This window comes from Trichosurus vulpecula, chromosome 3, assembly GCF_011100635.1.
Source record: "Trichosurus vulpecula isolate mTriVul1 chromosome 3, mTriVul1.pri, whole genome shotgun sequence".
Classification (NCBI taxonomy): Eukaryota; Metazoa; Chordata; class Mammalia; order Diprotodontia; family Phalangeridae; genus Trichosurus; species Trichosurus vulpecula.
The window spans coordinates 211,027,429-211,054,726 of record NC_050575.1 but is presented as its reverse complement, the minus strand read 5'-3'; the positions used below and the strand labels follow the sequence as shown (position 1 = coordinate 211,054,726).

The following is a 27,298-nucleotide window of genomic DNA, read 5'->3' as shown; positions in this document are numbered from 1 at the left end:
GCAGAGCCCCTCAATCCCTTGCATCTTTATTTCCACCAACTCTGGCTACTGTCCATGATTTCTGGTCACTTGCCCCACTCACTCTGGCTGTCCAATTTGTAGTCCCAGGGCACTACAGTGACCTCAGCTCCACGCTGGCACAGGCATCGGATCTGACTGTATTTTAGTCCACAATCCAGGGCAAGAATCCGTGGGCACCCCCCTGCATTGTATACCCTTGGTTCCTGAGGGGAGAAAAGGTAAGATATAGCATTTTAACAGCTGTCCTCCTCTCTCCACTACCTCACACCTTTCCATCCTTCAAATTAAAAAAATTACTCCTTGTTCTCAAGGCCCACCTGTGGGCAATTGCATTTCTAAAAAATTCAATCTATTTTATCTTCGACATGAATATAAGATGTTAAAAACATATTCTAACATGTTAAATATCTACTGATGTGCAAAGTGATGGAAATACCAAGACAAAAGTAAAATAGTCCCAGCCTTCAAGAAGACGGTTTTTGTAAGGGATTGGACTATGTGACTTCTGAAAGCCCATGGAAACCTAATGAAAGGAGAAAATCCTCTTTGTTGTCTTCTGGATGATAGTTAAAGGCATAGTGGATGCACAGAGTTAGCCCTGGTGATACCCAGGCTCCATCCCATCCCCCAAGGTCCATACCTTAATGGAAACCTCAGGTACAAGAGCTCGAGCATTGGGATCCAAAAATGGCAGAGATGAAGGCTCTATCCCATCTTGCACCAGCTTTCCCAGAAGCGATCCCTGTTCCCGCAACTTCTTTGTCAGTTCCCTTGTATCGACTCCTGTTAGACCAAAAGATCAATCAAGCTCAGCAGAGAAATTAAGACTTCGGGGACAAATTTCCCCTCAGCATCACACAACTATTTCCAGAGGGATCCAAGTCCTAGATCAGGGCACAGACAACCTTTCCTTCCACAGCCCCAGGCCCCCATCCCTCATTCCTGATCTGATCACATCAGCCTCTGATCACATCAGCCTCTGATCAGATCAGCCTCTGATCATATCAGTCTCTGATCTCCCACACAACTTTATCTCATCTCCCCCTAACAGGGGCTCTTGATTCTCCCCAACTCCAGTACACTATGTTTTCTCTGTCCATACCAGCACCACCCCCCACCCCCACACAAATACACACACACACACACACACACACACACACACACACACACTCTTTCCCCTCTAGTACCTTGGAGACCAGGTATACCATGCTCCTCCAGCCACTGGTGCAAGGTTCGGGTGGCACTCCAGTGGCTGGGTGTAGAGCAACATTCTCCCACCACCAGTCCTGCCACATGAATCCCTGATGACTCAAACCACTGCAAAAGAAAGAGTTACTGAAAAAGATCCCGGGGCTATAACCCTCCTACTATGTCACCAGTTATCACAAATCATTACCACTCACAGAAGACTGTATAGCTTGTAGTATGGTGCCTAGGCACTATGGAAAACTGTTATAATATGGAGATGTTAGAATTCTTTGCCTTAGAGATGCTTATAATTTATAAGAAGACATGAGAAATAAAACTGCTAACAAAGAAATGTGCACTGAAATATCAAAAAGAGAAACATTTAGCTCACTTGGGACAGAAAAAGACACTTACAGCAAGCACTGCTTAACAGTGGAATGTTTTATGGAAAAGTCAAGTTTTATGGAAAAGCCAAGGCCTTTCTTTAAGGAAGGAAGGAACTTTACAAAAGAAAATTGGGAGACCTTCCAGGAAAAAGAACTTAGGCAAAAAAAGCAGGACTTCAACATCTCCAAGTGAAAAAAGAGACTCCCTGCAAGAAAAAGCAGAAAATAGGCTAATCTGGAGGGAAACAAAAATTATGCTAGAAAAAAAGCAGAAAGAGCTGATGAGTAAGGCTGGTCTAGAAAACTAGAAATCAGTTATAGCTTGTTTTGTAAAGGTAACCAAAAACCCTCATGACTCCTAAAGGAATTACTGGTCAGAGATGTACTAGAAACAGTCCCTTAGCATCTCTAGCTTTAAATATAAGAGCTCTTCAGTCATTCCACCTTCCATCTTTCCTACTCAGCTCCCCTTCCCCCAAATTCTATTCACTGTTAATAACACTAATATTCCCAAAGTTACTCCCCGGTTCAAACAACTGTCAATTGTTGTTTAAGTGTTTGGTTGTGTCCAATCTTCGTGATCCTGTGGGCCACAGCATGCCAATGCTGTCCATAGTGTTTCTTGGCAAAGATCCTTGGGTGGTTTGCCATTTCCTTCTCTAGTGGACTAAGGCAAACAGAGGTTGTGACATAAAGCTAATGTCTAAGGCCACCTCTGAACTCATATCTTCCTGATTCCAGGTCCAGGGCTCTATTCACTTAGCTTTTTAGCTGCCTTCACAAACTTCAGCAGTTCTCCATTCAATCTAAACTCTGAAGCCTGGTTCTCAAGGCCTTTCATGCACTTTAGATCCAATCTATCATTCTGACCAAGGCACCTACTACTGCTTATGCTCCAGTTAAACCACACTTCTGATGCCCAAATGATTTCCTGCCTTCAAGCCTTTGCTCAACTGATTGGGCTCGGCCACCTGCATTTGTCTGCACCTTTAGAGGCTTAGCTCAAACGCCAAGTACTTTATGAAGGCTTTCCTGATCCTTATAGGAGTTCTTCTTCTAAACTCTCAAAGAACTGTGAAACTCTCTTATGGAAATCATTCTTCCCAACACTGGTTATTTTATAAATCAAATTAGATATTTGAGAATGCTTTGCAAGTCTCAACATACGGTGCAATTATCAATTATTATCATTGCTATCTATTTTGTCCCACCCTACAACAAAAAGTTCCTTGAAGTGGGAAGATCATTGTTTGTCCCTCGTTTTCAAAGAAGGACCGTGACTTCAAGAAGGTAAAGTCATGACATGCAAATGAATTGGGGTGGGAAAGCTGTGCAAAGTCACGAGCCTCACTTTCTCCTCCAGAGCCATCTGGGTCCAAGGGCAAGATATAGATCAGGACTACAGGAGATGGCCCCGATGCAGTGGGTTAAGGTCCTTCTCGGGTCTCAGTTTGACTGAGGTAACATCCATTCAGTAATTAAGGCCAGATAAGAAAAGAGGCCAAGAATGGGCTCTTTTACCTAGTCAAAACCAAACAATCAAAAAAAATCTGGGAGGGGAAGACCCTCAGGGTTTCTGGCCATAGGGTAGTTAGGAGTATATACAAACAGAGGGCAGGGCAGCAGGGTGTAAGTTTACTTTGACGGGATGGTATAAAAAAAATGAAGATGGTCTCAACCTCTCTTATTCCTACTCTTCTGACCCCCTTCTCTCCCCTATCCTCCTACAGAGACCCAACAGTCAGAAGGGGCTTTGGAATCCCAGATGGGATGAGACCAGTCAGAGCCTCAATGGCTTCTGAGTTAGAGCTCTCCCTCCAATTGGTATTCTGCGCTCCCTGCATTCCATCTCCCCAACTAACATACACACACTGTCTCCTCTCTCTCTCTCTCTCTCTCTCTCTCTCTGACAGAATGACTGCTTGACCTAGGAGGGAGGAAAGGTTGGGGATAGAGAGAGCTTTTGAACGGAATGACCAGAGGAAGCCTGGGTCTGGGAAACAAAACCCAGTCTGGGATTCTGCCTGCTGGCAGGGGGCCTGGGGGCTCTGAAAGAGGGTGCAGGGAAGCAGGCGGCCTGGGTAAAGGGAACAAAAACACTTAAGTGTCAGCAGTGTTTCAGGTGGGCAACTGAACCTGGAAAAAAAACAGGATCCTGTGGGCAGAAACGCTGATCTTGTGGAGCCTTATAGGGGCCCAGGTCTGAAGGCAGGACAATCAATTCACTAAACAGGAGCAGGGGGCAGAGTGAATGGACACCTAGGTCCTTAAGGGGAGGCTGAAAGTGGGACTCCTGGGTTCCTATGGAGAAAGTCTGAATTTTGGGAAAGTGTGACCCAATGGTAAACCTGGGGAAGAGGGTGACAATGGATATTTGGGGAGTGACTGGGAGTCTGGAAAAAAGAGTTAGGAGCCAGGAACACATCAAGTAGCCAGACCCGGGAGGGAGTGTTACTCCTGGTGGATGTGGAGGACACTGTCATGAGGGCAGAGGAGGAGGATGAGAGCCAAGGGCAAGAGCAGCCAGCAGAAGCCAGGAGGTATGAAGGACCCTGACTCAGGCCTACCTGGGAAGCTAGCAAAGCTAGCTTCCAGCTCCAAGATATCTCAGCTCCAAGACAGTGGGAAGAAGACTGAATCTGGGATCAGTAGACCTGATTAGCTATGTGATTTTGAACAAATGACAATATCTTAGGCTACATCTCCTTATCTGTAAAATAGTTCTGATAGCTGCCCTACAAACCTCACAGCAATATCGTGAGGATCAAATGAAATTGTTTTTTAAACTAGAAAGTACTACACAAAAACCAGATATTGTTAAATAAATCATCTTCCCATTCCTTCCTTCCCTCAGGAAGCACCCAGCAGGAGTATCATATTCACAGGCTATCTATAAATATTTTAAGTCAAAATGGGTGTGGCGACAGCCTTTAACATAGGTTCAAGTTAAGAAAGCAGAGTGTGCCGAAACCAAACCTACGGTCCTTATCAGCAGCATCCCAGTTGGCTCACCAAGTTAGAGATGCCTCTGAGTGCTTAGGGCTCCTGATTCGGGGCTCCTACCGGTCTCCTTCCAACACTACATGGAAGAATTCAATAAATGCTTGCCAACTGACCAGAAGGGGGTAGAAATCGTGTTTACAAGTCTATGGGGGTGGGGAGCGGTGAAAGTGACAAACCCTTTCTCTCTAGATCTTCCTTCCTACCAGTCAGGGCTGTGGACCGAAGACAACTAGGAGATCAGAACATCCTAACCCTTCCCAGGTAAATTGCAACATACTCTCTGCAAAAGGCGACAGCAGGGGCAAGCAAAAAGGCTTGGGCGGGAGAGAGCGGTGAGGCCCCTACCTGGCTGAGGCTGAACTCGTCCTCTTCGTCTGGGGGGATGCCATAGTTTCCCACGAGAGGATATGTCAGGACCAGGATCTGGGCTTTGTAGGAGGGATCGGTGAGGGCCTCCGGGTAGCCCACCATGCCAGTCTGGAACACTGGGGGAAGACAGGCGGGACAGCTTTCAGACACCTGGCCCGGAGGCTGGCTAGGGCGCCAACCTGGGGAAGGTAGCGGGTCCCGCCCGGGGCCGAGGGAGGGAGAGGGTCTGGGAAGCCTGAGCTGGGGGGCTTACCCACTTCCCCGGCGGCGCATATGGCCGCGCCAAAGGGCTGGCCCCGCAGGACCGACCCGTCCTCCAACACCAGCGCCGCCATGGAGCCGGAGCCCTGCCACCTGGGAGAGCGCCGGTGGCAGCCTGGAGGGGACCACGTGCGGAGCGGCGAAACGGGGCGGCGCGCAAACCCGTCCACGTGGCCCGCGGCGGCGTAGGTGGCCGAACCGGTCTAGGCTCCTCGTCTCACTCTCGGGTGGCGGGAGTTGCGGCTGAGACGGCGCCACCAAACCACGTCAGGGGCGGGGCCGAGCGGACGCAAAGGAGGCGTAGCCGAGTGATGTGACCTGACGTCACCAAGTCTGCTCGGGTCCGGGGAGAGATGGGCCCGGCTTAACTCACCCGGCACTAGCCGGCCTGCTTTCGGCTTTTGGAAGAAGAGCCGGGGTGGGAGGTGGGGAAGCAATCTTCTTACAGCAGCTTTCCGCGGTGCGGCCCAGAGACACACAGACACACAAGCACACACACACAGAGCACCTTTCCTTAAAAAGGGAGACTTTATTAGGCGCAAACATCCCTTAACAACACCTCCAAATTCAAGCCTGGTCTAGAACCAGCCAGACCAGCTGTGGACTCCAACTCTCTCCTCCCCCTACTTCTCTACACTCCGGATCAAGGACAGAGCTGTGCCCACCTAAGAGCTTTTTCGATTTTTAAGTCCGAAGGAAGACTTGGTTCAGGAGGCTTTGATTTTTCGAAGCTGGGTCCCCCAGAGCAAGATGGAGATGCAAAATGTGGTAGTGCCCAGGATTCCAGAGAACATGAGGAGTGGGAAGGAACCCTGTAAGTAATACGACGTGAGGAACAGGGTCAGCAGAGCCTTTTAGAGATATGTATTTTGCCCTTCCCCCTCCACCCAAGCACACCTCCCTAAATGCCAGTTGTCCCCTGGAGGCTCCCTCTTTATGCTGTTAATTCCAAACGACTGCAGGTCCCAAACCCACTTCCTACATCCTACATCCTCTGGCTGAATACTGTTCAGTAAATTTCCTCATTCCAAGCTGGTTCATATCCCCACTCTTCACCTCACGGAGACACTTGTAGCCATGGAAGCCGCTAGTACAAAGACACTGGAAGAGACCTGGGCCATCAGGGACACAATATGCATTGTCTGGGCACAAAGCTGTTAGCAAGAGAGAAACTATAGCACATTAATGACAGATTCATTAGGTAGTCGAGGCTGCCCATGCTTCTCCAACCCCAAATCCTTCAAACTGCTTTCTAGGCCAGGAGCAAGAATAGAAAGGATGAGACTGATTATGCCCTTTATCTATATGGGGTGAGGGTCTGTGAAATATAAGAAAGCTCTTGAAAACACGGATGCTAATTAAAATCAGGGACTACTTTCCCTTATTCAAAGGGTAAAGAGTCTAAGGAGAGTGAGGCAGTTCCTAGAAGCATGGAAGTGAAAAGTGGTACCTGGCTCCACCGTGCTATTGCACTGACTTCTTTGCCCCCGGCAGGTACAGCTGTCGGTGCCACAGGTGACATTATCCCAGGCATAATATCCTCCAGGACAGTCAACTTTCAGTGGCAGTACCCTGGACACAACATACAACTGTCATGCCATGCAATCTGATGTTGCTGATGTTATTATATGTTCCCTACTTCACTCTACTCACAGTGTCTGGAGCTCTGTGAAGTTACGGAAGACTGAGGTAGATATATTCAGAAGGGGGTTTGCTTGTAGGTCCCTGCAAATCAAAAATATCCGCTGTTACTATGCCTTACCTACGGAAGTTCCCTGATTCATTTGTGAGAAATTAATATTTCTCTCTTATATTTAATAACTAATTGTTGTATTAGGACCAAGGTTTTTCCCCTTTACTACTTTCTCATCCAGAAATCAACCAGTGTTGGAAATCTCTCTTAGAGATTTACCTAGATCAAGATCTAATCAGACAGTAAAAAGAAAGAAATTCTAAGTTTTGGCTAATGGGTATATCCCTGCTCATTGTGTTTATTCAGACAGGCCAGGGAAAATATTGATTCTCCCTATTATCAAGACAGATAATATGCAAATTGATGTCTCTTTGGCCAAGATTTGAGTGACCTAAGTCATATTGTGTTAACCAATCAGAGGTGATTTGGCATCCCTCAGGAAACTTCTAAAGGTATATAAACTGTGACCCCACAGCCACTAGGGATCTTTGGTCTAAGAAAGACTGCCAAATGACCACTCTTTTATTAATAAACTGCTGGCTTTATTAATAAAATGATTAAATTACCCAGAAACTATGTCATTATTAATCATTACACACTTCTACCTCTGAGCACCCATTGTTCATCCAGGACTCCAGATTGAAGGGCTCCCTCCCTAGTGACCCAGCTCTTCGCCCCGCTACACTTACGTCCTCTGGGAGGGAGGGCCCCGAGAACACTTACAGAACAATGGCAGAATGTGCCTCAGCAAAGAGTGGGTCCAGTTCTTTCAGGGAACAGTTCTGAAGATCTAGTCTAAAGGAAGAGAAGGTCAGTGCAACCCTGTCCCTCTTGCCCTATCCACCACTTTTTCTTCCCACCAGCAGGACTGTTTTGCCACCTGTCTTTCTGTCTCCTTTTCTAGCTAGCCATCATTTATTGCAGCCCAGCTGTGCAGACAGCACACCCCAGGTGCTGTGCTCCATCTTAACCTTTACCTTTCTGGACCAATCTGTCAGAATATTTGTGCCTAGTAGGAAATAAGGAGAGAGTTTTGTGCTTCTTATCTAGAAAAAGTGTCTCAAATCTGTCACCAAATCACTGGTGGCTCATTACAGGATGGTACAAAATGCAAGTTATATAAAAATGTAAGTTTTTGTTTTTCCTTAAGTACAGATGTGAATGTCCACTAAACTAAAGTGCAAAATCCTCAGGGTTTGAAACTGTGCTCTAGTCTTGTTTTTCCCTCAATATCTCTTATATTTATTCAACAAATATGTATTGAGAACCTATCATGTGCTGTGCATTACTATGTAATAGTACTATGCACTATTACATTGGCAGATGTAAACAAAGAACCCTGACCTCAAGGAGCTTACAATCTATTGGAGGGAGAGGACAAGAACAAGACACAAAAAACAATTACAAAAATTACTCAGGAGTTTAAGAACAATATAACAATGTCACAAGGAAGCATGTGACATCATGTGTTACAAAGGTACAAAAGATCAGAGAGAGGGATCAGGATGGGCTAGAATGATCACCGAACGCTTCATGAGAGATAAGACTGGTTAGGATGGGTATAGAAAAGTATGTACGATATTATGGGAAGAAAGAAAAGCATGAGCAAGGAGATGAGAATGTGCTTGGGAATCAGTGAATCTAGGCACAGCCAGATTCTTATCACAGAGCAATTGTTAAAAGAAAGCTTGTGCCATGATCAAGAGTTTATGCTTTATTCTGTTGGCATGGGGAATCTCAAAGTTGACCTGGCAACAAAATAAACAACGATTCAGAGGATAGAAAGACTAAAAGAGTGAAGACCAATTAGGAGACAATAAAAATACATGCATTCAAGGCTAGATTATGATGATGCCAGTGGGAATGGAGAGTGATAGACTGAAACAGATAAGATAGAATGAAGGCAGAATGAACTTGGTGACTTACTGGGGGCAAAGTAGAGGGAGGAGTCAAAATGATTAGAAGGATACCTTTAGACTGTATATTTGAAGCAATTCCATGAAAAGTTTAGCAGATAACTGGGGATATACATGAAACAGTGCTTTGTCCTTAAAAAAAAAATTTATTGGTACTCAAGTGAAAAAACACAAGAGAAAGGAATTGCTATTGTTGAAATTTTCAAAATACCTTATCTTAAATTATTTTAGGAACAGAAAAAGATGTAAAAAAACCATGTTTATAGATCAAAATAGTTAACAGTCACTGGATAAAACAAAAAAAAGCTCAATTTCAAATATATAATGCAAAATGTATAGTCATGTAACTAAACTCAAATCAGTTACTGATTTGTGTTCAGCTGAAGAGTATAGAGACATTTTATAATACATTCAAAGAATACATTTCTGAACTTGAGACATGTGGTCCTTTTTGCTTCACATCCAATGCTAATTTCAATGTCAAAACAAAGGAAATAATGGCAGATAGTTGTACTTGTACAAATTTAACAGAAAGTATTGTCTGAAGGACTGCTATGTGGTAAAGTGGATAGAATGCCAGGCCTGGGGTCAGGAAGACTCATCTTCCTGAGTTCAAAGCTGGCTTCACACACTTTCTAGCTGTGTGGCCCTTGGTAAGTCACTTAACCTTGTTTGCTCCAGTTTCCTTATCTGTAAAATGAGCTGAAGAAGGAAATGGCAAACCACTCTGGTATCTCTGCCAAGAAAACCCAAAACGAGACAAGACCGAAAAGACTAAACAACTATCTAGCTAGGCAAAAGGTATATCATATTTTTTTTGTAGAGTAGTTATGTAGTCAAATGGGACAGGTGGTCCATAGGGCTTTCCTAGCCAAAATGGCATAAGGATTAAAAAGTATAAGGACCATGTGTCTGTAGATTTGTATTTTGGGAATCAAAAAACAATGTTTCACATCATATAGCTGTATATAATCATACAGCCCATTCCTCTTCCTTACCCCACAATGGTGCCCTGTTGGGTCAGACAGCAGCGTGCTTGCAATTTTAACTCTTGTGTCCGATTACAGTAATGGCCAACCTCTGATGTGTCATGTGCAGGCCCTGGACAATATTTGCATACCTTCAGGACATGTAAGGTCAGGAACAGACAAGAAAAAGATATGGTCAGGGTAGTGCTAACTGACCACCAAATTCTTACCTTACAAAGGGACAATGAGATTGCATTATCTCTTCATCCAACATAAAAAAGTTAAACTCACATACCAGATTCTTTGAAAGAGGCTCTACCCACTCCTCCCTCTAGTCTGGTCTGGAAAAAAATGTAAGCTCTCTTTTTCCTTTGTCTTGTGTTAGGTATCAATTCTTTCATCAGGTAATATCCTTCCAGCTGTTACCCTCCACCCTTTCCCAACCTGAATCTGTTAGGAAAAGCCCCTCACCCACTTTCAGATCACCATTCAAAAGCATTTATTAGATAAGTACAGTAATTTATTAATGCAAACCTGTCACATTGACTTGGAGAGACATGAAAGATTTTTTTTACAAGAACTCAACACTGGCAACAACCTATAGTTTTAGATCTGCAGTATAGGCAGGCATTTGTTCATGGAGGGTATGAGTTGACCCTTAAAATGGCAGAAAGAGTAAGGGAAGTGACATTTTAGGAAATGTTAAACTAGTAACAGTTGTGTTAGCTAGTTCAGACTCACAGAATGTTAGAAAGTGATTTTTGGAGATCATTTCCTCCAACCTCCTCCAACCTCTCAACTTCAGATTTACTGGAGATTAGGGATATCCTGGATGTGACTCTGGGTAAGCCACTTAAATATCTGTCTCTGCCCCCCACCTTCCCCAGGGCAACTAAGACTATAGGGTAGAAAGAGTATTGCCTCTGTTGTCCAAAGACCAGTTCAAAACCTATCTCTTAAGTATAAACTACTCTTAAGTCCCTGGGCCTCAGTTTCCCCATCTGTAAAATGAAGAAGCTGGAGTACATGGACTCTGAGGTCCCTTCCAGCTCTACCTCTAAAATTCCTAAGAGCTAAAGAGGGAAAGTGACTTGCCCAAGGTCACACAGCTACTTAAGTGTGAGTGACTTGAAACCACTGGATAATGCAGTAGATAGAGCAGCAGATCCCAAGTCTGTTAGACTTGTGTTCAAGTACTGGCCTTAAACACTTGCCATCTGTGTGACCCTGGGCATGTCACTTGACCTATCTCAGTTTCACCATCTGTAAAATGGGGATAACAATAACATCTAATACCAGCCAGGTTTTTGTGAGAATAAAATGAGATACTATTTGTAAAGAGCTTGACAATATAAATTATCATAACCTGACTTCCCAGTGCCAGGCTCCCTTATCACTAAGTAATAATAGTAGCAGACGTTTATAACTAATTGTACAAACAGTAACAGACGTTTAAACTGACATTTAAGAGTATGGCTCATTAGTAGAATAAAGTCAGAAAAACCTGGGTTCAAGTTCTGTCGCTGACGTAATTGCATAGTGACCCTGGGGCAAGTCCCTTCAAACTCTGTCCCCAGGCAGCTTTCAAACGCAAGTGGCCCATCTGCATCGGCAGAGGGGGTTTCCACACCGGGAGTTCCGACCCAAATGAACCCCTAAGGTCGGGGTTCTGACCTAAAATTTCCCGAGGTGTTCCTCCATACGGTAACTATTCTGCCGCCCCTACACACACACCAGCCCCTTGGCTCCTTCAGCGGAATGCCCAGGCTGATCCTTTACTGACATTTTAGGTCGTGTGGGAGTCGCGGGGACACGGGACCGGGGTGGGTGGTGGGTGCAGGGGAGGGTGCCCGGAGGGGCGGGCAGGGCCAGGTGGCCGGGGCTGGCACGGGGGCCCCGGCCGTCTGCCTCGACCCGGAGGAGGCGGCCGGCGCTGGTGGTGGCCGGGCAAGGCCCGGGGCCGATCACCCGCTTTCCCCACTTCCCCTGACCCCACCGACTCCCTCTTCAGTACCTCGGGCAGCGCCGGGGCCCTTCCCGCGCTCAGAGCCAGGAGAAGGGAAACAGCCCTGGTTAACCAGACCAGATACCGGCCGAGGCCCGCAGGAGCCATTTTTTCTCCCTCTTCCCTTAGCGCGTGACGTTGGGCGTCACGTGTCGGAGACTGAGCGCGCGAGTCGCCGTGATGCTTACTCCCCACCCCCACCCTCTACAGTCGAATGGTCTCTCTGGGATAAGTTCCGCCGGAGCCCCGAGGACTTTAGGAGATGTTCTTTCTTTGCTGGCCAGTGAGCCCTTCCCGCCCCGAGCTCTCGACTTGCTCAACGGTCTTTTTAGGGTTTCCTTTCCTGGGTCCCTCAGGGGGACAGACCTCCTTTCCTTCCTCATCTTTATCTGGGGTCCCGGTCGGTTCTTCCAGCAGATTCGGGGGCTCCCCGACCCGCAATCCCCTGCTCGCGTTCTGGGCGCCAACCTCTGGGCCCCTATGAGAACCCGACGTCCCGCTAGTAAGTGCCCTCAGTTAACATGGTGGGCGTAGCCTCCGTGGGCCGCATTTGCTCCAATTAGGAGGCGCAGCCGCGAAGGCACGACAGTGGCGTCATCAGTCCGCGCGCTACCGGCCCTGAGTAACCCCATTGAGGGAACCCACGTGTGCTGGAGGTGGCGGCTCTACGCTGGGCTTAGCTGCCAGAGGGCCTGGAGGGGGTGGGGTGGGGGCGGGTCTGAAGAGGTAGAGATACCATCTCTGCTCCGCGTGAAGAGCATTATGACTTGGAGGCAAGGAAGTGAAGAGTCTGCAGGGCAAAGGTAAGCAACTGAGGGAGAGGAGACAAGGAAGAAGGACCGAGCATCCCATCCTTGGGATTACGTAGGGAGAGGGTTCTTTTAAAAAATTTTTTTTTAATTTTTAGCATTTTGTGGGCAGCGTTCTTTTTGCAAAATCCGGGATCCGTGCTCTCTATGGGGGAGAGAGTGGCCCGAGCTTGCTCACGGGAAACAAGGACTCTTCCCCCACCTCGAGATTTCCAGCGGAAGAGGGAGGGAGGGAGGGAAGGAGAAAGGGTGAGTAGTGAGCAATAGAGAAAGAAGAGAGAGGACCCAAGTGGTGGTGATGGTGGTGATGGTGGTGGTGGTGGTGGTGGTGGTGGGAGCAATTGGGGGAGAGATAGAAATGAAGACAACTGTGCTAAAAAGGAAAGAGGAGCAGCCAGGCAAAGGTCATGAGAAGATCATTGGATGTCCAGATCTGCCCTTTCTTTAATCACAGAAAAGTAAATGATGAAGAACTGGAAAGAGACGGAGGGGACTTCTTAGCACTGGCATAAGCAAAGGAGGTAAGGCAGTTGGAGACACCATACAAGTCCAAGTCATGCCCGGGGCTGTATTCTCAGCTTTGCTGCTATGTGACCTTGAGCAAACCACGAATCTCTGGGTCTCAGTTTCTTTTGTAAAATGTGGGGGGTTGGATTAGTTGTTCTCTAATGTATATGCCAACTCTAAAACCTGTAAAAGAGAATAAGGAGGAGGCTATGCTAGGGAGAAGGGGATGTAGGGGGGGAAGATGAAGACACTGACCTTTCAAAGGGTTTTTGACAGTTTCTTGCTCAGAAAGGAGTAATCAGGCAGTAGGATGTTTGACAAAATTGTGATTAAGACAATTTGAGTACCTTTTGACTGTCAGTCAACAAGCATTTATTTCTTAAGCACCTGCTGTGGGTCAAGCTCTGTGCTAAGCACTAGGGATACAAAGAAAAGCAAAAAATATCCCTTGCTCTCAAGGTGCTCACAGTTAATGGGGCAGACAACATGAAAATTATGTTGAAAAAGCTATATACAGAATAAATTTGAGGTAATCACAGAGAAGGGGGCACTTGCTTTAAGGAGGGGAGTGGTAGTTAGGAAAGGCTCTTCTCAGTAAGTGAGATTTAGCTGGCACTTGAAGGAATCCAGAAAAGCCAGGAGGTAGTGCTGGGGAGAGAGAGAGTTCTAGGCATAGGGGACAGCCAATGAAAATACACTCAGGATATGGCAGGCTTGTGCAAGGAAGAGCAAAGAATCCAGTGTCACTGGATCACAGAGTACCTGGAAGGGAGTGAGGTATATCTAAGAAGATGGGAAAGATAGGAAGGGACTAAATTATGACTGGGTTTAAAAGCCAAGCTGGATTTGGGGGCAGGTAGATGGTACAGGAGATAGAGTGCTAGACCTGGAGTCAGGAAGACCTGCATTCATATCAAGCCTCAGACACTTACTAGTTGTCACCCTGGGCAAATCACTTAACCCCTGTTTGCCTCAGTTTCCTCATCTGTCAAATGGGGATAATAATAGCACCTGCTTCCCAGGGATGTTCTGAGGATCAAATGAAATAGTAATTATAAAGCACTTCCCACAATACCTGACACATGGGAAGCACTGTGTGTATGTTAGCTGTTGTTATTATTATTTGATCCTGGAAGGATCAAATTCCTTGAAGGAATCCAGAAAAGGGAGCCACTGGAGTTTATTGAATAGGGAGGTGACGTGGTCAGACCTGCACCTTAAGATCGCTTTGATAGCTGAGTGGAGGATGAACTGGGAGATTTGTGGCAGGCACTGACTGTAACAGGAAAGTTAGGAAGAAGGGGAGGCTTGGAGAGAAAGATAATGAGTTCAGTGTTGGATAGGTTGAGTTTAAGATATATGTGGGTCATTCAGTTTGAAGTATTCAAGAGGCAGTTTGGAGATGTGAGACTAGAAGTCAATATTTAGGTTACCTGCCTGCCAAGGCATCCTGCATCTATCTCATGGAACAAGGCCTCAACTAGCTTACAACAGTTTATTTCTAAGACTTTGGAGGTATCTGAATTTTAAAAGAGGACTCTTGAAAACTGAAAACTTTTTTTTTAAGTCCCAAAGGAATGTCAGGCACACAGTGACAGGGATTGGAGGAAATATTTTAGAGCAGGACATTGTGTGCTTTGTGTCTTCACACCACTCTTCTCCCTACTTGTGAAGCTGGCCCTACCTATTAGGGTTCTCCATCTCTAGTTTTCAGGACAGAATTTCCTAGCTTTTTAAAGCCTGATATACATTTTGGAAGAGCATCTAGTAATCTATCAGTCCAAGTATTTGCCTACCCAGAAGCACATAATATTAGACCTTCCACATTTTATATATGAGGAAACTGAGGCCCTATGACATGAAGTGATTTGCCCGAAGTTCATCACCAAGTGGTAGTGCTGGAACTAGATTCCAAGCCACCTGATTCAACCACCCATCAGCCATCTTTTATCTTATTTCTGCCACAGTTATGATCACCACCACCCCCACCATAATGCCGAGGAAGAAGGAGGGAGGGAGGGAACGCAGAATGTTGCAATAATGTCAAGGACATCTTTGTGTCATATGGCAGGGTCCCAATCAGAAACTGTTGGGAAGTGGTATACCCGAAGCCTAGAGCGTATGATAACGCAGAACGTGAGATGCCCCAGATTCACCAGACACGAGTCACCTTCCACCCTGTTTTTAGGAGCTTCATAGGTCAGGGCCGAACTTTGTGAAGTCAGGCTCTGCCTAGACTTGTGCGTGTGACCCTTGTGGTAGGAAGACCTGACTGTCTACTTAGGGAGAAGAAGGGAAGCCTAAAAGGGAAGATTAGACTGGGGAAAGGGAAAAACACCAAGTATGTTAATCAGTCTCCAGATGGCTTGAAAGCTAAACGCTGTTTCTAGGGTGACTGACTGCCCATTCCCTGATTCTAGCTGCAGAGGTTAGCAGGTCAGAGTGGCAGCAAGAGCGCTTCTCAGCTTCCCCTCAGAGTTCTGGCTCTTTGCTTGTTTCCTTCTGTATTGTACTGGTCACATTTCTCCCCTGCCCTGCATTCGGAATATATGTTATCGACTGTCATTTGTTTCCCCTGAGTTGTTTATGTTCTCCCCTGGAGCAGACATAGAAGTTTCCAGAGTCAGAGCTCCTGATGCCAACAGCAGTCTGGCATAGCCTATGGGATTAAAGAAACACGTTTTCCTTCGGCCTGTTCCCCTACCCCGTTTAGCTTCTTTGGCATAGTGCCAAGTGGTGCTCCACAAGAAGCCTAAGCTCTCTAGGAATGTTTCTGAAGCCCCGGCATTCCCAGTCACCCACTCCTAGGCCTGTCCAGTCTTGGTTTAATTTTGTGGCCATAGGGGTCATTGCTCCCCAGGTATCTGGGGAATTGAGGCTTTAACATTTTATTCCATGAAAGGGTGTAATGGAACTTAATCATTAGTTACAGGAATTTGTTCACGCCTCATCCCTGACCCCACCTCTTTGGATTTAAAAGATCAGACCCTTAGTCCCTACTCAGAGCTCCACCCATAGGAAGCTTGACCACTCTTCCCACTTAACCAGGCAAGCTCAGCAGCTTCTGTAGAGGGATCTCATCTCCAGGTGCGTGTCTGCCCCCAGGAAGGTCACTGTCCTGTTTACTTTCCCTTGATCTTCTTTCCTTCTCTAACACTGAGCCCTTCAGCTTTACCAGTACTCTTGGGTGTTTCTGCTAGGGAAGTACTTCTGGGGGGAGGGTTTGGAGGAAGGGATACCATATTGTTTGTAACTGGGGGTATAAAGAGTAGCCTTTGTAGTAGCCTCAGGAGAATCCCAGCAGAGAATTTCTAGCACATTGGGGTTACTTCAGGAGGATACTGAAAAGAGACAGTGAAGATGCCAAGAAGGACAGTGAGAGTTGGAGAGCTCATTACCAGAAGTAACGATTGAAATAACAAAATGGTTAATCTTACATTCCTCTTCCCTGCTGGGCTCTGGCGCCAGACTGGGCCGTACTGGCTTGGGGAACTGTAGTTATTGGTTCTGTGCTGTGTTGACTTTTGTCTAGTTGTTGGAGTGGTGACCCTAAGGGATTTGAATTTGAACAGATCCATAGACCCTCACCAGGGCTTGATGTCTCCTCTTCTACCTCTATGCTGGCTTTCTGCCCTACCCCATCCTTCCCTAACCTATACTAGAGACACATCTGTCTGCTTTCACATCCTTCTGTAATCCAAGGTTGAATTGGCTGGCTTCAGGCATGGGAAGCACCATGGGGAGTAGATGTGAGAGTAGGAAGAATCTGGCGCTGACTTGGTATGAGTTCCCTTGACAGGATTCCCTGATTTCTTTGACAGCTTGGCTTCTACCATGCCCCCTGGCAGAAGAGGAAAACAGTGAGGAGAGTGATTGGGCACCAGGTTGTAGCTGAAGTTCATCTTCTGCCTTTGCACAGCTGGAGAGCATTGCAGAATCTGTGAGGGATACCTAGGTACAGGGCATGGGCATCAAAGAATTCTATTCAGGGGTAAGTCCATCCACCATAGTCCCTTCAACGGCAACCCCTCCAACACGACTATCCCACTTCACCATTGCGGACTATGCAGTATGTGTACTGTTGTTGGTGTTATCGCTTGCAATCGGGCTGTTCTATGCACGTCAGGGCAGGGGCCAGAACACAGTCCGCCACTTCCTGTTGGCTAACCGTAGCATGGGCTTCCTACCTGTGGCACTGTCTCTACTTGCCACCTTTCAGTCAGCTGTGGCCCTGCTAGGAGTTCCTGGGGAGATTTACCGTTCTGGCACTGAGTATTGGTTCCTAGGCTGCTCCTACTTCCTAGGTCTGCTAGTGCCTGCCCATATCTTCATACCCATCTTCTACCGACTGAATATCTCCAGTGCTTATGAGGTGGGTGTAAAGGGAAGACTATACAGGGATGGGGAGGAAGGGAGGGGAAGCAGTAGTGGGCTTTCAGGCTCATATATCCCGTATATCCCGGGGTTTTTTCTGTCCCATAAGAGCAGAGCTTGAAAATGACAAACGGATGGGGTAGAATTCCCAAACTCTGGTCTGTGACCGAACAAAGATTTTCCTTTTTGCTCCTTGCCCTCTGTACCTCTATAAACAGCATGAGATTGGAGATGTGGGGCTCAGGAGAAGGTGGAGAGACCTAGACTTTGACATGATTCTCTTCACTCATATATTCTAGTACCTGGAGCTTCGATTCAGCAAGGCTGTGCGACTGTGTGGAACCCTAACTTTCATCTTTCAGATGGTAAGTAGGAAGAGGGTAGGAAATTAGGTTTGGAATGAGGCATATGTTTTTCAGATCTAGCCAATGTATTCATTTGTTTTACTTCACTGTATTTTGTTTCAAGGAAGGGTCCTATTATTTGGAGTTACTGGAGTAATATCACAGTGATTTTTTTTAAGAGCATCAATAATTTTTTAAAAAGAGGATGTGGAATGAATGAGGCAAAGAGGAATACATAGGAAATTAACATAATCCTGCCCTCGTTTGCCTCCACTGGCACAAAGAATGTGGGTACATGTACACACACACACGCGTGCGCACAAACGCACAAACATATATATATACACATATACAGATAGATAAACAGATATCACTGTGCCCTAAACTCTGAAACCTTCTTAAGCCCAAGATAGGGTCTGTAGGGACAAGCCAAGCACTAGAAGACATAGATAAAGAGCAGTATACTTGGATACAAGGGAGCAATGTGGGATATTGGAGCTGAAACATAGCTCTGTCTCCCCTTCCCACTCTTTCTTATTCCCTCTCTGACTCTCTCCCCTTTTCTCTCTTCCTCTTTCCTCCTTCCTTCCCCCAACAGGTGATCTACATGGGTGTTGTTCTTTATGCCCCAGCCTTGGCACTCAATGCAGGTAAAGAGTCAAGGCCCCTATATAGGGCTGGCAGGATGCCCAAAAAATGAGCGATGTTAGAGCTTTCCAAATAAGAATCAGTATAGAAAGGGGAGGTTTGTCACTTTCCAGGCCCTTTGAACTAGTTTGTATGAGAGAAATAACTATTTGAGTAACTAGAAATTTGTTAATTTATCACTTCTCAATCTAAATTGGTTAATAAACAGCTTTTGGTGTTATTACTCAAGTACTTTAAAACTAACGAATGATTCACTTTGGCTTTAGACAGATGCATCAAGGTGTCTGTCTTCACTAAAGTTCCTCTCTCAGCCTGCATTTGAAAAGTTTTTGAATTGAATTAAATTGTGTCTGAGGAATGAACAAAAAACTGAACACACTCCAGTTATGACAACCAACCTTGGCTCTAGAGAAGAATTAAGAAAATACATCTCCCCTTTTCTTTTTAGAGGTGGGAGAACTATTGTATCTAGGAACCTCCCTCCCCCCAGTGAGAATTTATTTTGTTATCTGCTTACAGTGACAGGCTTTCATCTGTGGGGCTCAGTGCTGGCTCTAGGCATTGTGTGTACTATCTATACTAGTCTGGTAAGTGCCCTGTGCCCTGGGGAATGGGGTAGGATGGGATGGAGTGGATGGCAAAGATAGAAGTGATTCTGAAAGGATACCAGCCACATGACACCAGGAGGAAGGTGGGTGGGCCTGGATTCCAGATGTTTTGGAGAAGAGTTATGTATGGTCTGTCGTCTTTTCTTCTTCAGGGTGGGCTGAAGGCAGTCATTTGGACAGATGTGTTCCAGACAGTGGTCATGTTACTGGGGCAGCTAGCTGTCGTCATCGTGGGGGCTGCCAAGGTGGGCGGCTTGGGGCGTGTTTGGGATGTGGCTTCACAGCATGACCATATCTCTGGGATTGAGTGAGTACTCCCTGACTCCCAACAAGACAGTTGTTGCATGTGGGAACTTGTGACCCAACCTCAGAGATATATCCAGAAGGCAGCCTCTCTAAGCACTGGGTGAAATGCTAAGACAAGAAGGAGTCTTGATAATTAGAAAAAGGAAGGGAAACAAAAGCAGGCCCTTGAGGCATTGGAAGTGTATGGGGAGCCAGGATTTTACATGAGGAGTAAAGCGTGTGGCATGGTCTGAGGGCCATCCCTAGCACGTACATATAGGACTTTTAGGATTTTAGGGAGAAGCAGAAGGACTTATTTTACTTAATTGAAGCATTGACTTTCCACAACCCTCCTGGATTTTCCCTTTAGCACATCCAGCACTTGTGTAGTGCTTTGGACTTTGGGTGTCCTCCCTCCCTCCCCTGCCTCCCCAAGTTGTTCCCAGTCTTGCTGTCCCCCTGGCACCTTCTCAAAGGAGGGCAGGGAGTCTCTATCCAGGGACCTTTCATCGGGTGACTGGTCACTCTGTTGCAGCCTGAATCCAGACCCATTTGTGCGGCACACCTTCTGGACTCTGAGTTTTGGGGGAGTCTTTATGATGCTCTCCTTATATGGAGTAAACCAGGCCCAAGTACAGCGCTACCTCAGCTCCCGCAATGAAAAGACTGCCATTCTGTGAGTTGAAGGAAAAGGGAGAGACAAGAAAGGAGGGATTCTAGGGGAGTCTGTTGGAATGGTTGTCCCCGGGATGGTAGCCCCACCCCAGAACTGTGGGATCCCTGTTCTGGGACTCTTCTGGAGACTTGGGTGTTGTCTCCCAGCACTCTGTGACATATGTCCCCACCCCCACCACCCTGCCTTCTCTTGCAGGTCCTGCTATGCTGTATTCCCCTGCCAGCAAGTGGTACTCTGCATTGGCTGCCTCATTGGTCTCGTCATGTTCGTCTATTACCTCGACCACCCCCTAGCCCCAGAGCAGGCTGAAGTCTCCTCTGACCAGGTGAGCTTCTTGTAGGGCATCGTCCTGCACAGAATAATGGTAGCCCTGGGCACATTCACATTTACAAAGCACTTTTCATGGCTCCTTGAGGGCATCCCCAGCGCAGATAAGGAAATTGAAATTAAGTAACTTGCCCAAAGTCACGTAGCTAGGAAGTGGCAGAACCTGGGATTCAAACACGGGTTTTTTGGTTCCAAATTCAGGACCATTTCCGTGTGGATAGTGAATGTATTGAGAGCTTGCTGTGTGCTAGGCCCTGTGCCGGTTCCCCTCCCATCCTGTGTGAGAGCAGGCACTCTTATCTTCATCATTTTAGTGTCTCCCTCAGCACCTAGCAGAGTGGGGCTGGGGGCTTAACACCAGGCCCTCTGACTCTAAATCCAGAACTCCTTCCTCCTCCTAACTATGTTATTAAGGCCTAGTGTGGTGAAACATTCAAACAGACAACATTCCCATATCCCACAGCAGATGAGTCCCTCCTGAGAACCGCTCCCCCCACTCCCAAACATACATACACATACACATACACAACATACTCAGTCTTTCCCCAGTCCTGCTGCATTCCAGAATTGGGATGACCTGGCTTTCCTGGATGCCTTGAGCTGGGATATCCTGATAATATCCCAGGGAGAGTTGGGTGGGTCATGTATTTGACCCATCACAGCAACTGTTAGGTCATTAAATGCCCTGCTCTGTTCACAGATGGTCCTGTACTTTGTGATGGACATCTTGGGCGAGCTGCCTGGCTTACCTGGACTCTTTGTTGCCTGTCTCTTCAGTGGTTCTCTCAGGTAAGGTCTTTGGCTGATTTTCCCTACTCCTTCCCTTCTCCTTGGCCCTACTTCTGGGGTTCTAAAGGTTGAGAACCTGGCCCTGCTTGCCCTGAGAGGGAATCCCAGTATGTGGAGCACTTCGTAATCAAGCTTTATTTACATCCCCCAGCTTTGACAAAAGACTCCATTGTCCATGCAGACCAAATAGAAGGTGTCCCCTCTTTTTTCATGGATAGCTTTCCCTGTTATACTAAGCCATTCCCTGAAACCCTTCAACAGAATTTATCCTTGAGCTCTGCCCACCAGAAAGAAGACTGGCTGTTGCTGGTATTTCTTTGATCCGCTGGCAGAAGGCTGTTCAGGCTGTTGACTGTGGTGACAACTCTCCTCTAACATTTTCACAACCTTGCCCCAAGCCCCATGCACTACAACTAGTCAGGCCACTTAGTGCAAAAACCTCTCTGCTCAGTCTTGGAGCCGGAGCAAACGTCCATCCTCATCTTGTTTTTCAGCACTATCTCCTCAGCTTTCAATTCACTCGCAACAGTCACCATAGAAGATCTGATCCGACCCCACTTCCCCGAAATCTCAGAGAAGCGTGCCACCTTGATTTCCAAGGTCCTTGGTAAGCCTTTGTTCCCGTAGCCCTTCGCCCCAGTAGTTCATAAGCTTCTTGAGAACAAGAGGACAAGGGCTGAAGTTTTTTTCATATCCCTAGGCTCTGACACATAGTAAATGATTAATAAATGATTGTTGGATTAAATTGAATTGGCCCTTTTTTATTTTTTTGTCACTTCCAAACTCATCATTACCATTGGGATTTTACTTTTGTTAAGCACTTGTTCCTAGCCCAGACTGAGTTGGCTTCTTTACCTAGAGAGTTAAGCACATAGTTCATTCAATACTGTGAGTAGGAGAAGCCCCCAGCTTCCCTGGGAGGGTAAAGAAAGAGGCTCCAGGGTGGGAGAACCCGGGACTATGACAGAAGTATAAACCTTAAAAAGAGGCAGGAAGAGGAAGACAAGAGAGTCCTGCTTCTTCCTCCTTTCTTCCGTGTTAGGATTCTTCTCTTTGCCTTCTTGCTTTCTCCTCCCCTAGGTGTAGCCTATGGTGTGGTATGTCTTGGAATGGCCTATGTCTCCTCCTTAATGGGGCCTGTGCTGCAGGTGAGGAATACAGTGGGAAAGAGCAGGTGTGGTTTGTTTAGGGAGGTGGGGGGAGGGTGAGACCCAAGAGATCAAGTCAAAAGCTGGCTTCCCATAGTTGGGGATGACCTTCTATGTTTCCACTTGGTCACCCCCTCATGCTCACCTGTGAGACAGCCAGACCCACTTACACTGATGAAGCAGAATTCTTTTGGCAGCTCCAATATTTAACCTTAGTATTTTATTTGTAAATTGAGTGGATTGGATGAACTCTGAGTCCTGTAACTGCAAGCTAGAAAGCTTACCCCCGTGGAAAGGAGTCCTAAGGAGATTCCCCCCTCATCCCCTCTAGTCCTTACTCTACCCTATGTGAGGCAATTGATGGTAAGAACTCTCCAAATCCTGGGAATTTGAATAAATAGGAACTAGTTGTACCCAGACATCTATGAGGCTACTAAATATTTATGCTACTTTATCTTTCTTGTTTAATCCTTTCCTCTCCAGGCAGCAATAAGCATCTTTGGGATGGTTGGGGGACCTCTGCTTGGACTCTTCTGCCTTGGCATTTTCTTTCCTTGTGCCAACTCAGCTGTAAGTGTCCCCCTAGCAGCCAAATGAAGAGGTAGCCCCAAGGAAGGGCTGAGGAGGGACAGGAAGACTAGGTCAGGGCCTTGGTTTTGGCAGTGGAGAGGGGAAGGAACATGTGCTGGGGAGGGTTGGGTGAAGCCTCTGAATTCTGAATGGGAATATGTGACGTAGGGTGCAGTGGTGGGTCTGCTGGCTGGACTCATCATGGCCTTCTGGATTGGCATCGGGAGTATGGTGAGCAGCATGACCTCAAGTACAGTACTCCCTCCCCACAATGGTACTGGCTTCCTCTCACATAGAAACACGACAGTTGTCACTATGACCACATTGATGCCCTCAGCAGTGTCCAGGTGAGTAAAGGCTTGTGTCTTAGGTGGGGTGGGGCTGGGGGGAGAGGTTGCTAATCACTAGGCCATCCTAGGGTGGGCCTAGGAGTGTGCTTTCAAGGTATCGGGTGTAGAATAACAAGAGGAAGACAGAACGTTGCGATGCCTCAAGACTGGTAGTCCCCCTTACCCTTCTGCTCTCCTCAGGCCCACGGGACTGCAGCGATTCTACAACCTGTCCTACTTATGGTACAGTGCACACAATTCCACCACAGTCATTGTCGTGGGACTGCTTGTCAGTCTCCTCACTGGTAAGGAGAAACCAAGCTGGGGCAGATGGGAACAATGGTGAGGGACAGTAGGAAGTAGGGGTTAGAGGAGCTGGAAGAGGGCAGTAGACTTGGGAGGAGGGAGAGCTGGTCCTAATTCTCTGGCTCTTCTGTAATAACCAGGTTTTTTATCTAAGATGTGTGAGGGTACTGGGATAGTAAAGCACTGATGAAGAAATGATTGCTTTGGGACTGGGGAGAGCTGAGGGCCTAGGAGAGACCAATTAGAATCTTTGGCCTTTAGGTGGAACAAGGAGACAGCCCCCAAACCCTCGGACAATTTACCCAGTGTTGCCACGACTGTTTGCCTTCCTGCCCAGATCCTGTTGGGACTGTCTGCCCTGCCAGGGCTATAGTGAAGTAATACATGTAGTATTTACATACCCTTCTACATTTGTTCTTTATGTGTCCTCCCCCATATCCTCTCTAGCACCTTCCTAGCACATCAGTTTCCTTACCTTGCCTAATTTTTTCCCCCACACTTTTTTAACAAGTGTGCAATCTTTCTAAAGACATCATAGGAGATTCCTGACTTGAGCCATATCCCTTGTTCCCCACAGTATAGAGGAAAGATTCATCTCTTGCATTTTCCCACCTGTACAAAATAGGGACTAGAACCCTCCCCCAGGGCCCCTGTCTCCCCAGTTCCAGCATCCTAACTGTACCACACCTGTTTTATCTCTAGGAGGTCTCCTATAAGACAGATAAAGTACCAGAGAAGATAAGCAATGGAAAGCTGACTGGCTGTGGGGAAGAGGAAGTGGTGGTGGTAGTACCTGAGCAAGGCCATATCCAGGGGGACCATGGTCATGCCTTCATACTACACGAGACATCACTGTGACCTGGGAGCAGAACAGAATCCAGTTGTCTCTGACTCTCCCTCTACCCACGAGGCAAACACATCAACCCCCTCTCCCAGTAAACCAAGAGCAAACCTGTGTCTATTCCAGCAGGGTTATCTGAGCCCGGTGACCCAGTATGCACCCAAGGACCTTCTGACCACATGATGTACTCTATACAATAGCTGGAGCCATGATTTCCTGTCACTCACCATCGTGTTATTTCTGATTATTATTGGACTTTGTCATGCCCTTAAGCAGAAAGTAGTCTGTAACACAAGAGGAGCCAATATTTTGTCTTCAGGGAAGGCCTTCTTCAGGGAGATTAAAAGGGATCTTGTGGGAGACCAGTTTAGCTTAAAACCCTCCAACTTCCTCCAACCCCAGCTCCAGACAGAGGTTGAGAAGAAACCATGGTCCCTCAGAGCTCCCACGGGTGGAAAACTCATCTGCTTTGCTCCTGTTGCTAATTAGAACTAAAGAGTTTATTAGGTCCTGTTAGACTGGTAGGGGAAGCTTCTAGCACACTCTACAGGAGCAAGTAGGGATAGGACAGGCTGTGACTGGCTGGCTACCTCCTGCCCTCTAACTGATCTTGGGCTCACGCTACTTGTGCCATCCCACCTGAATGTCATTCTGCCTCTTGCTGAGGCTTTTTCACATACCCATTTGCCCTGGGGAATACAGTTCTTTTACCTGGACTTATCTAGCCTCTTCTTTATTGCAGCTGTCCTGTGCCCACCCTGAAGACGCCTCTCTTTATGGTGTAGCATATCTGACAGATCCTTCTTTGCCTGTCTGCCCTGGCACCAAAATCTGACACAATGGGAATTCCATCTGGGGAACTTTTCTTCTTGAAAAGCAGTCACTGGGAAACTCACTTTTCTCAGGTCCCCGTTATCTCTTGCTCCTTCCATTGCCCAGCCTTCCTTTGCACACCCTCCTCCTCACCTTTGTCAGCCACGGCTCAATCCTACCTTGCTCTGGTAAGTAGGAGCTTGTAGGGGCTAGGCTGCACTTGGAGGGGTGTCCTCTGGCACCTGTGATGAGGTTTAAAAGGGTCATTTCTAAGCCCCTCAACAGAGCTCTTGGACCCCAAAGGAGAGTATGACAATCAGATCCTGAAAGTACTGGGTTGGGCAAGGTCAGGGGCCTCTCTCCACCACTCTGCCTCTGACCTGGTTCACCTCTACCATCTCTGCCTTCTCTCTCAGGAAAAAGAGTTTGTGTAGTGTATGGCACTGCCTCAGAGTAAGGGGTCTATGCCTCTCTTCTTGCAACACGAAGAAATATTTACCAAGGAGGTCAAGGGAGAAATAGGCAGTTGAACAGTCTAAGCTAGCTCATTCTGATTCTTCTGTTATTCCCTGGAAAGATTGTTCCCCTGTCCTTCATCCCTGGAGTGTACATTCCCAGACTTCTTTTCTCCCGTTTGACAATCCTCACTCTACCCCCCTTTCTTCCCCTCCCCCACCCCCGCCCCAGCCATTTCATCCCAATGAAGAAGACATTGCTATTCAACTTTTAAAAATAGAATATTTGAGCAGGACTTTTATGGTCTTGGAGTGAGGAACACTGTGCTCACACCCTCCTCCCACACCTGGACACTCCACAGCCCCCAATTCCCTCCCACCCCCAGTGCAGCTGCCTGAGAAGCAACTCCATCCAAGCTCCCCATAGCCTGGTCCGAAGTGGATTTATGAGTTTAGCCTTGGCTGAGGCCTCCTTCTCATGGCTTCCAGCCATGTCTCAACTGCTTCTCCACATCCTGGGCAGCCTCAGACCTCACACCCTCCCTGTTTCCTCTTCTACCCCACCTCAATTTGATCTTTCCTCTCCAGCCTTATTCTCTTCTGTGCCCCTGACCCCCAAACTTGTAGCTCTGCAGCTCTTCAACCTAGAATCCAAGTGTATGGCCACTTTTGTCTTAAGTACTGAAATAAATATACCTTAGTATTCCCATGACTAACGGCGTCTATGTAAGGACAAGTTGGGAGGAGACTAAAATCTCTCTTCCCATCCCCATGCCCCAATCAGACCCTTAGATACAAGGTTTTAGACTGAGGGCTGATCTAGAGAATCATAGTGCCTCCATATGGGCTTTGGGCTGCATTCCATGTTGCTTTAGGGGCTACATTTCAGATATACTCATGCAGGTCAGGATGAAACTGTAGAGTCCAATGTTTGTCCTGTTAGGGAAAAGCCTTGTTTCCAGGTGTCTAAGTGTGGGTGGCAAAGGGAGTCTAGCCTTGGAAGAGTTGGATGGAAGTAGGATATGTGGTCGAAAGAGCAGTGGTTCTAGATTCATCAGACACAGATTTGCAGGATTCAGATCCTGCCTCTGATGCATGTGACCGCGGGCAGTCACAACCTCCCTGCAGTTTAATTTCCTCTACTCTAAAATGTGAGAGTTGGACTAGATGGCCCCTCAGGACCCTTCCAACTTTCGATTTAGGAACCGGTAATACTGAAGTAGGCAAGACAGCTGGGACTTTTATCCAGAAATTAGAAATGTAAGAGCTGGGAATTTGTTTACATGAAGAGGAAGGAAAAGGAATGGGGAAGGAAAGCACCAGGGCCCAGCAAGGGACAAAAAAGAGGGGCATTTGAGGCATTTACCTGGGAGGATTAGAAGTATGAGTCCATGAATGTCCTGCCTAACAAAGGCTATGTGGTCACCTTAGATTTGGCTTACATTAGAACCACCTAATCCTTTAGCACACACTCATAGTTCCATAATTCCCAGTGATGCTTATGTGGTCCTTGGGCCAAAAGACCAGTGCCTAGCTCTTGTTACAATTTTGAACTTGCCAAGATCCCAGTGAACAGCCTCCCCTTAATTCCCAATGGTGCTAAATACTTTGCTGTAGCTGCCTTCCAAGTCCTCTCTACCTTTGCCCTCGGCTGGGGCT

At 46.9% G+C, this 27,298-nt stretch overlaps 3 protein-coding genes across 4 annotated transcripts in view; 1 reads left to right on the top strand and 2 right to left on the bottom strand.

The window, feature by feature from the left end:
- Positions 1-5,302, bottom strand: part of CAD (carbamoyl-phosphate synthetase 2, aspartate transcarbamylase, and dihydroorotase) — a 29,505-nt gene extending 24,203 nt beyond the window's left edge. The window contains exons 1-5 of the mRNA XM_036749916.1: positions 5,221-5,302; positions 4,944-5,083; positions 1,209-1,338; positions 662-804; positions 83-224 (exon numbers count right to left, since the gene is read on the bottom strand). Of these exons, the coding sequence (XP_036605811.1) occupies positions 83-224; positions 662-804; positions 1,209-1,338; positions 4,944-5,083; positions 5,221-5,302 (637 nt within the window). The remainder of the gene's footprint in view (positions 1-82; positions 225-661; positions 805-1,208; positions 1,339-4,943; positions 5,084-5,220) is intronic.
- A 435-nt stretch (positions 5,303-5,737) lies between these two features.
- Positions 5,738-11,953, bottom strand: ATRAID (all-trans retinoic acid induced differentiation factor). Its single transcript, XM_036749534.1, has 7 exons — positions 11,820-11,953; positions 9,836-9,957; positions 7,645-7,716; positions 6,882-6,953; positions 6,679-6,800; positions 6,285-6,382; positions 5,738-6,040 (listed from the first exon to the last, which is right to left on the bottom strand). The coding sequence occupies exons 1-7, from the start codon at positions 11,916-11,918 to the stop codon at positions 5,936-5,938; spliced, it is 690 nt and encodes a 229-aa protein (XP_036605429.1). The 5' UTR covers positions 11,919-11,953; the 3' UTR covers positions 5,738-5,935.
- A 341-nt stretch (positions 11,954-12,294) lies between these two features.
- Positions 12,295-26,351, top strand: SLC5A6 (solute carrier family 5 member 6). Of its 2 annotated transcripts, none has more exons than XM_036749533.1 (17): positions 12,295-12,312; positions 13,074-13,140; positions 16,948-17,498; positions 17,800-17,865; positions 18,443-18,494; positions 19,012-19,079; positions 19,253-19,407; positions 19,921-20,061; positions 20,257-20,386; positions 21,089-21,177; positions 21,672-21,784; positions 22,258-22,325; positions 22,809-22,895; positions 23,064-23,242; positions 23,426-23,529; positions 23,792-23,907; positions 24,233-26,344. In XM_036749533.1, the coding sequence occupies exons 3-17, from the start codon at positions 17,091-17,093 to the stop codon at positions 24,386-24,388; spliced, it is 1,932 nt and encodes a 643-aa protein (XP_036605428.1). In that variant the 5' UTR covers positions 12,295-12,312; positions 13,074-13,140; positions 16,948-17,090; the 3' UTR covers positions 24,389-26,344. The 2 variants fall into 2 exon arrangements, with proteins under 2 accessions (XP_036605428.1, XP_036605427.1); XM_036749532.1 differs by lacking the exon at positions 12,295-12,312 and adding an exon at positions 12,435-12,613 and having other exon boundaries at positions 24,233-26,351.
- Positions 26,352-27,298: the final 947 nt, after the last annotated feature.